The 9,772-nt window shown below is 40.8% G+C and overlaps 1 protein-coding gene across 1 annotated transcript; it reads left to right on the forward strand.

The window, feature by feature from the left end:
- The first annotated feature begins 42 nt into the window (after positions 1-42).
- NUDT21 (nudix hydrolase 21) lies at positions 43-8,176 on the forward strand. Its single transcript, XM_030581885.1, has 7 exons — positions 43-296; positions 2,559-2,759; positions 3,811-3,874; positions 5,165-5,254; positions 5,847-5,922; positions 6,665-6,779; positions 7,893-8,176. Exons 1-7 carry the CDS (start codon positions 181-183, stop codon positions 7,912-7,914), a joined length of 684 nt encoding a protein of 227 aa, XP_030437745.1. The 5' UTR covers positions 43-180; the 3' UTR covers positions 7,915-8,176.
- Positions 8,177-9,772: the final 1,596 nt, after the last annotated feature.

Here is a 9,772-nt window from a genome sequence, read left to right on the forward strand (position 1 = left end):
TCCGTGGTCCGGGCGCTCTGTGCTCCAGTCTCTATGGTTCCCCTTTCCGGCGCGCGGGCAGGCGGTTCCGGCGGAGCCCTTGGCCGTGTGTGAGGCCTGGCGGGGATGCTAATGGTGGAAGCTGCTCCCGCCGCTGAGCAGCAGTGACCCAGTCCCGCCCGCTGCCGCCGCCGCCCCACCATGTCCGTGGTGCCGCCCAACCGCTCGCAGACCGGCTGGCCCCGCGGGGTGAACCAGTTCGGGAACAAATACATCCAGCAGACCAAGCCGCTCACGCTGGAGCGGACCATCAACCTGTGAGTACCGCGCCCCCTGCCCCCGGCCCCCGCGGGACCAGGCCATCCGCCTGGGAGTGTCCGGCCCCGGGGGCAAGACCCCTCCTTACCCCTCCCCCCCAGGGAGACACCCCTTCTCTCTGTGCGAGAGACCCGTCCCGTAGATCTCCCCCGGTTTCCGGGAGAGGGAGAAAATCCCCTCAGTTCCCGGGAACTGCAGGCGCTGGAGAAAGGCATCAACTCTTCCTCCCCATCCCCCTGCTTATACCTCAGCCCGACCCCCCGGTCCGCAGGAAGAAGGTCCCTCCTGACCCCATCCGCTCACGCTGAACTCTGAGTAAATGGGAAGGCCTCTTGGTCTGGAGGAGACCTTCAGTCTGTGAATAGGGGCTTTTGGACCATCCCCCTCTGAGTAGCTGGAGGTGTAGATATTGTGCTGCTACCTAGTGAAATTGAGGAGCACGTTACTTTTGGAGCCCTGCGCATCTGTTCTACTTTGGTTTTTATATTGCATTTACCACTGTAGTATCCTAGTTTGAGTATGGAATATAGAAGTTTGTACCCCCACATGTGTTTAGTGTTTAATGAGAACGACCATATTGGGTTAGACCAAAGGTCCATCCAGCCCAGTATCCTATCTACTGACAGTGGCCAATGCCAGGTGTCCCAGAGGCAGTAAACCTAACAGGTAATGATCAAGTGATCTATCTTCTGCCATCCATCTCCACCCTCTGACAAACAGAGGCTAGGGACACCATTCCTTATCCATTTGCTGACTACAGTAAAAATATTGGACTACTAGGAGCTGCAGGATACAACATGGTTTACACTGAGTATCAAAGATGCAAGTGCTAATGTGCAATAAAAATATTTTCTTTATGTAACTGCCTTAGTGGACCATCTCCTGAAGCAAGCTTTGCTTTATAATGGGCAGGGCATTCTGGTACTTTCTTCTTTGATAGGTAGATTTGTGAAGTTGCAGTAACAGCAAATAACAAATGTAATAATCAGTACTTAACAGTTAACAATTACAAACTCAAAAAGACAGTCATGCATCACTTTTTATATAGTTGAGTTTATTCTCACAGCTGAAAAGGATAAGACTCATTTTAAAAAGTGAAAATGTTAATGTTCAGGGTTTCCTTCTGGAGGAAAAAAATATCAGCAGGAAGCTGTAATTCTTTGGAATTTGTGTTATCAGTACAGGTAATTTTTTTTGGATCCAGGTTAAAGAATATGAGACATTTATAAAGCGGACAGCATTACTGTATGGTAAATATAACCTTATTTTAGACACTGAATTGGAATTTAAGATTTTTTGAATAAATCAAGTGTAAGTAGAAAGTAGTGATGAAATGCTAAAGCTACAGATGAAGAGGAGAAAATGGTAATGCAGGTGATAAAGACACCAGTGATCAGAAACCAGGGACCTGGATTTGAGAGAATGTTCATTAAGAGCTTCTAAAACTAGAGTTGCTTATAGAATAGCAGTATGCATGAGAGCAGGCTATGGTATTCAGGGTGCTAGCCTTTGTGGTTTCTGTGCAGAGTGGGGGCAGAGGTGGAGATAATTCCAAAGTAGAATTTGGGAAACTGTCCCTAAGATTAAGGTTGTAGAAAAGAAGAACCAAAAAAAGACAGAGTTCAAGTTGAATGTTTATAATTACCTTAATAGTCATCAAATTGAACTGAGTCTTATTTAGAAATGTATAGTGGCATATTTCATCAAAGCACCTGCATACCACAGATCAATAAAATCAGGTACAAATCAACAAAAAATAATGGAACATCCCCTGCTCACTAACAAACCTAGTCCCTGTTATTAGAATGAGTGTTCAAAAGTCTATTAAAACAAATTTTTAAACCACAAGTTTAAAAACTTTCCTAACTCCAGCAGGTGCTGAGATACAGTTGGTCACAGAGGTATGGGTTCTTTACTTGAGTCTCTTACTGCCATTTGCAGAAAGCTTCAAAGCCTGGACCAGCTACTGAGTGTGACCCAGCAGCTAACTCTTGTGGTGGCAGAAGGACAGTCTCTCACATCAGTGGAGCCCAAATAATTTAATTAGAACTGTGTAGATTATAAGCAGTTAACTTTGAACTGCACCCAGAAGAGAATAGGCAGCATATGTGTGGAAATTTCATCGTAAATATTTTGAAATCAGTGATTGCTAACTGTGCAGCGATGGTAGCTGACCCTCAAGTTAAGTACTATGCACTTATGCATGTGAGATCTGGATTAGTGTTCATGATGTAGTAATATGTGATTTTTTTCCCTCCCAGGTATCCACTTACAAATTATACATTTGGCACAAAGGAACCCCTTTATGAGAAGGACAGTTCAGTGGCAGCTCGGTTTCAGCGCATGAGGGAAGAATTTGACAAGATTGGAATGAGGCGGACTGTAGAGGGTGTTCTGATTGTGCACGAGCATAGGCTGCCCCATGTGTTACTACTGCAGCTAGGTACAACGTTCTTCAAACTGTAAGTGTATATTGTTGGAACTTGACATTGCAGTAAGATTTAGAAGAATGGCAAAGCATTACCAAATAACAGATTAGTCATACAGCAAGTGTACAGACTGCTCAGCTGTATTAATTGAGCATGGACTGAAGCATGAGTTCCAGCTGTTGCAAATGTTTATATGGAGAAACATTCTGAATCATCTCTCTCCTGCAGAAAGTTGATGATGATGTGCTATTAAGTGTGCTGACTGTTAGTCTTCATTGTAGTACACATTATCAATAGGTGATGTTCTTAGAATTCATCACCAGTAATTATTATTGCCCCTGAATGAAGGGATATGATGAAGATAAGTCATGTATAAACACACTCCAGTTAACATCTTAGATCACTGAGGCTGAATTTTAAAAGTCTAGCTGCTTATAGATAATCCTGTTTCCTTGCTATGCTTTTCTTGATCTGGAAAGAGAAAGTAGACTAATTTTTGTAAATTTCACAAAATTCTGAATTCGAGGTGGGAAAGACCTGTTGGGTTATCCGGACAATCCTGCACTGGTCTGATGATCTTCCCACAATGGGTTAACTTCTTGTTTTTGTGCACTCCTACAAGTGTTGTTTTTGGGATAAAAACAAATGCAGGTGCAATTCCTACAGCCAAACCTACACGTTTCCTTTTTTTGCATTTTTCTAAAATGATTAGTCCCTTTCTGTTAAATTTTGTAGCTAAACTGTGTCCTTTTAAAAAGTCCTTGTAGGAACAGTGCATGTTATTGTTTATCATGTCTTGCTGAAAATAAGTCATTGTAGCCATCAAAAAACTGATTGGAGGTGATCACCTCAAAAAATCATAGTGACTATGCATGCTACCCTATTTAGTTTTGAAGTTGTAATAAATCCAGCAAGGTGAAATTTGAAAGTTCAGGTTCTTTTGGCTCTTTCCTCTGTCAAGAGCTTGAAAGTGAGTTTGTAAATCCGTAAAACTGAAGAATTGAGAGTCTCTTAAAGTTACCTGTGAATATATCTGTAAATAAAATAAGATATAACATTAGCTCTCATCATTAATTTTTCACAGACCAGGTGGGGAACTCAATCCAGGAGAAGATGAGGTAGAAGGTCTCAAACGTTTAATGACAGAGGTATATTTTCTTCATTTGTCTCTTGTTACAGTTATCTCCAGTGCAATTGAATGTTGAATTGTTCTTGAATGTTTTTGGACAAAACATTATAAATAGTCTTTTTGCCATTCCTAGCCTTTTGAGTGCTTCAGTGATTCCCAACTAACTTCTTTCTGGTAGTTCATATAGTATGATATACTATTTCATTTGTATTATGATAGTGCTAGAGAGCAGTGGTAGATTAGCCACTGGGCCAACAGGCCCCGTGCCCAGAGCCCCTGCCATTTGGGGGTCCTGGGAAAAATAGGTGACCTGCTCTGCCTGCGTGGTGCTCCTGTGGGAACAGGTCCAGGTGCGGGGGCTTTCCTCACTCTAACCACTCAGCACTCCCGCTGGGAAGTGGGGCAAGCCGCTGTGCTGCAACCCCGTCCCTGGCTGGAGTGGCGAGCGGAGCGGGGCAAGCCCTGTCCCTGGCAGAAGCTAGGCAGGCGGAGCAGAGGGCCTCCACTTGCTCCTGGCCCAGGGCCTTAGAAAACTGCAGTCTGCCTCTGCCAGAGAGAAGCAGAGTTGTCCAGTGGTTAGGGCACTAGCCTAGGACTTGAGGGACCGGGGTTCAATTCCCTGTTCATTGCAGACTTTCCTATGTGACCTGGCACAACCTTAGACAAGTCTCCCCATAGCCTCTCCGTGCCTCAGTTTCCCATCTGTAAAATGGGGTTAACACTTCTCTACCTCACAGGGGTATTGTGAGGCTAAATAGATCAGATTATGGTGCTCAGATACGGTGGTGGTGGTGATAGATAGACACAGTCAATGATAAGGGCCTCATTGTGGATAACTGCATCAAATTCAATTGTCCTCTGCTATCCTGAACTAGGTGCTTAATTTATACACCAGGGAGAATCCATTACTTAGACAACTCCTGTGAGTTCTGATTAAATGGTGTCATATTGTAGCTCTTGGGGTCAATTACACTTAATTGCATTTGTGAACCATATTTTCAAAAAATGTTTCTAAAGGCTGATCTGCACTGAAAAGTTACTTCAGCATAGCTGCATCTCTCAGAGGTGTGCAAAATCCCACCCTGAGAGATGTAGTTAAGCCTAGTTTTATACCTTGTCTGGAGCATGAGGATGCCTTACGTCAGTTAGTACACGAGTATTTTAACACTAACATAAGACTACTTTAGCTTGGCTCTGAATTGTATTAAACCCTTATTACAGCATCCCTTAATGCTTCCAGTATCTGGTTCCTAAGAGTATTAGCAATGGAGCATGTAGAGGTTTTCTGACTGCAACTGGATTTTGACAGATACTGGGACGTCAGGATGGAGTTCAGCAAGACTGGGTGATTGATGACTGCATTGGTAACTGGTGGAGACCAAACTTTGAACCTCCACAGGTGAGTGTCCATGCCTGCATAAATTTTGATGATAATTAGCAGGTGTGTTTCTGCAAAAAACTGAGTCCATTTACTAATCAACTTTTTTGGGCAGCCATGGCATGTCAGGTTTCTGTTGGGTTTTTTGTTTCCTTAAAGATTTGTTCCTTTTGCTGGCTGCACTAGAGACTCAAACTACAGTTGAGCCTTTAGTTTTTTAGAATGTGGTGTAATTAGTACATCTATCCTGTAAAGAAGATAAGCTCCCTTTAAACTTTTATTTTTAATTGTTGAGAACGTGCTTGGCACTGTGGTTCGATTTCTCTTGCTGTCCTGGATTGTTCTTACCTGTTTCCTAGTTTAATATGGTGATCCCATTTTGAGACTGCCAACATTTTCTAGACTCTGAAAACTTAACTGTGGGGGCTCAATGTCTTAATGTTTTATAATATAGTCTTTAAAAAAATGAATAAAGGTGCATCATATGTAGTTGCTTTTTATGTGGAGATGTCCTTCTCTGTGACTTAGTCCCCATTCTTTAAGAAGCAATTACAGATCACTATGTACTTTCAGAGTGCTGTACAAACTAATTAAACTTTTTTTTTCCCCTCAGTATCCATATATTCCAGCTCATATTACAAAACCTAAAGAGCACAAAAAGCTCTTCTTGGTTCAGCTGCAGGAAAAGGGTAAGCATTTGTAGCAGAGATTCTAATCAGTGTTCTGTTTTTTTGTGTACAACTACTAAGACAACAGTTTCGCATTTCATATTGAAAACAAATGTGGTGTTAAACTGATCTTAATGGAAACAAGCTTGTCATCTGTAAAGCAAGGCCCATAAACAAAGTTTCGTAAGTGTTCTGCTAAAGGGAATGGGGTGAGAGAAATAAAGGAGCTCATACCCCGAATGTAAAATAATTAAAATATAGTCAAAGAAAATGACTAGTCGGTATTCTTTAAAACTTGGCAGCAAGCCTGTATTGTTTTTTTTTTTTGTATTTAATTCAAATTATTTTAATAGATTATAAGATTTCAGGCCTCAACACAGGCTGACAAAGTGGGTGAGGTAATATCTTTTATTGGACCAATATCTAAGCTTTCAATCTTCCACTGACTACATTGTCCATTTCAAATAGAATATTTATATATAATGTTAATAAAAATATTCATTTTTTTTTAATTTATCCCGATTTGGAGTCCTCATAAACTGGGATCCTTTGCCAGGATAATAGGTGGGATGTACAAAATCCCAGCATAAGAGCTCCACTTCTAATTCTATAAAATAAGCCCATTGGAACACTGTAGTTTTGGATGACAGTGAGGTGATTTTGTATTTAAAGATGGGGTGCGGGGGACCCTAAGTGAAACCTTAGTTTGAAATTGTTTGAAACAACTTTTCCATTGTTAATACTATCTTGGATTCATTTTTAGCTTTGTTTGCAGTCCCAAAAAATTACAAGCTGGTAGCTGCGCCGTTGTTTGAGCTCTATGACAATGCCCCAGGATATGGACCTATCATTTCCAGCCTTCCTCAGCTTTTGAGCAGGTATAGTATGCAGCGGATTCACAGTATAAGCAACTACTATGCTGACTAATAAATTTCTCAGCATTTTTTTATAATATATTTTGAGGTGCATCACTGCTATTCGGATAAGAAATATGCATTCCTTAGCCTTCTCCTTTACTGAAAATAGTTTCTACCTCATCAGGATTGAGAGCTCAGTGATCTTACTCTTTGTGTCGCCTGTGGTGTCACGGAGCATCTACTCAAGTAACTTGCCATGCAACCCACAGGTTAATTTGTCAACTGTCAGTGAAAGAGGTTCCATTCTTTACCAGTCACATCCACCTGCTTGCATGGAAAAATCTCTGAGATGTGAGAACTGGTAGCATCCTAAAAGGCTTGTACCATTCTTACTCTTTATTTTTATCTCCCACTTTATCTGCTATCAGCCTTTGCAACTGCTGGTGTAATTTTCACTTTTCCTATATAAAGACCACAAAGGAAGTCTCTTCCAAAAAACTAACAATGCTGATCTTTAAGCAGGCACAGGTTGTATTATTGTTAATTACTACACTTGCAATAACTTAACCAGAGCTGAAGTCTCAAATCTCTAAACCTGGATCCTAAGCAGTTAAAAGCAAGGACATCTGAAAATTGAGATCAGAACATACTTGACACAATACAAATTAGTTTCCCATTTCTTGCATAATGGTCTCTACGTTCACTCTGCAAACTTCAATTTTAAGAGTTTATAACTCTTATGTGAAGCTTCTTGTTCATGCCTGACATATGCAGTGTTTGTCCAATAGCAGTTTTCTTCCACACTATAAGACTTCCCCCTCCACGATGGAAACAAAATTCACATTGGCTTTTCTCCAGAGAAGCTATTTTGAAGGTTCAAGAAGAATTAGTTCTGTAGGATTGGATCCTTTAGTATACTTTTGTGTAAAGCTGAAGTTAGTGTCTACCTGCTGTAGACAATTACTGATTGAAGTACAAATACTTCATGACTGGAAATTTCATCTTTGCTTTCTGTCAGGTGTGAGTTTGTTTAGCTCAGAAATAAAATATTGCACACACAACTCATTTAATCACTTTCTACATATAAATGATGAAAATAAATCTCTTGCATGGTGCAACTATTTTTTATTATAGATTCAATTTTATTTACAACTGAATTCCCATATACTTGAAGAGTGTGATAGAAGAAGCCGTCTCTGTGAGCACAGCTTTAAGATGTAGAGGGAAGAATACATGTGACGCAAGGATTTTTTTTCTTTTTTTTTCCTGAAAACCGCTAAACTTTCTATTGTCTGAATAGCAAAGTGAATCTCAACTGTTTAGATAGTGGGATGGCGAATGTGATTCAGTGTTTTAATCACTTTTCATTGTAATAGTCACCAGTTTTTTTTGTACAACATTAAACAAAATAGATTGGATTATGTTTGTCTATTTCTTATATTATAGCTATTTGGAATATCTTACTGAAGGTGGGTGAGAAATTAAAGGCAATGCTTTCTTCTAGGGTATGGGTTGAGGGCAACAGTAGGTCTAGATGATGGGGGGGAGTGGGGAAAGAAACATTTCAGGGAGGACCTAGTATGTTAACTGAGTTATTCAAGCTTGTGCTTTCCTGAGCAGAGAGCACGTGGGGGAATAAGTGGCAAGGTGGGCCATTGCTATCAGTAAAACTGACCTTGACTGGTGTGGGAACTTGACTGCTCATTAATGGTGATCTCAGTGGAGTTATGTAGAACACAGCTGATTTCAATCAGAAAACCTTTCATGGGACTGTCCTGCATTAACTAATGGGATCCAGGTAAAATATGAAAATACCCTAAAGAGCCTTAAAGGAGCACTTTTCTGATTGGTCCTGGGGGCAGGGCTGTAGAACTGAATTTAGATTGGTAACTGCATTGAAATATTTATCTGCCCAAGCCCTAGGAGCTGTCTCCTTACTTAGCCGAGCTCCTATAGTTTAACTTTATACCTGTTTCTTCTTAGAAAGGATTGTTGAGACTCAGGGATCTCATTTTCTCAGTTTACCTCAATCTACTTCCAGTATTAAACATACCCAAACAACTAGGATTCTCTCTTGGGGTGTGTCAAATTATTTTTTAAAAGATATCTTCTATAAATTGAAAAAAGGAGTACACTAAAATAATACGTCAAGCGCTTTCCTAATGGTACCATATCCATCCATAGTATGGACTAATGGCTAACTTACACAATATGTCTGAGCTACACTAGAAACAAAAAAGAATTTAAACAGAACTGCCTTAAAATATATTGTGCTGAAATGTTGGAGGGAGGAGATACGGGGACTCCATTGTGTAGGAACTTTATTTAAAACAAACAAACAAAAAACCTGACTACAGACTTGATGCCTAAAGCTAAGCTCCTGAATAAATGAATTGGTTTTATTTTCTGAGGTATTTTCTGATTTGTAGAGAACTACATAGGAAGTGCAGCTGCTTAGAATCTCAAGTCACTTCTATTTAGGAATTTAATTTTAGGCACCCAGGTTTGAAAACTGCCCTTGGCTTCCTGCCCCATCATGAACTTGTGTTAGGAACTCTCTTCCCTCTCTCACTTTTCCTTAAGTTACTACTGTACTTACTCCTCCACATCGAAACCATACTTCGTAAGGAGAGACAGCATTTTGGGAGAAACCCCCAGCTGGGATATTAAACTTACAGATTCATTCTAAATTCTGTTTTGGCTGTATTGCTCCCTAAGACAGAAGCTGATTGCTATTGTAGTTGTCCCCAGAAGAATTAGTTAACAGTCTGTGTCCCAGCGTCTAGCTTTGGATACAGGGATTTGGAGCAATCAAATTTTGCTCCATGCTCCAGCTCTGGGCTTCGCTCCAAAGCCAAATGCTACACGTGAGAAATGTGCACCTTCTGCTAACCTCACAACTTTGGAGGCTCTACCTTGTGACAATGAGCAGGGGAACTGAGTCCTGCACACTAGGGGAGTTACAGTTAAGGGTATTTTGTGGGATGTTTGATGCAGGGTGAGGGAATATGAAC

This window comes from Gopherus evgoodei, chromosome 12 (genome assembly GCF_007399415.2).
Source record: "Gopherus evgoodei ecotype Sinaloan lineage chromosome 12, rGopEvg1_v1.p, whole genome shotgun sequence".
Lineage (NCBI taxonomy): Eukaryota > Metazoa > Chordata > Testudines > Testudinidae > Gopherus > Gopherus evgoodei.

Excerpts from the sequence above, each read along its gene's own strand:
- NUDT21 (XM_030581885.1), top strand. The coding sequence starts at position 181 with ATGTCCGTGGTGCCGCCCAACCGCTCGCAGACCGGCTGGCCCCGCGGG. Across the intron at positions 2,760-3,810 it reads GGTACAACGTTCTTCAAACT|ACCAGGTGGGGAACTCAATC; the intron begins GTAAGTGTATAT and ends AATTTTTCACAG. Across the intron at positions 5,923-6,664 it reads GGTTCAGCTGCAGGAAAAGG|CTTTGTTTGCAGTCCCAAAA; the intron begins GTAAGCATTTGT and ends ATTCATTTTTAG.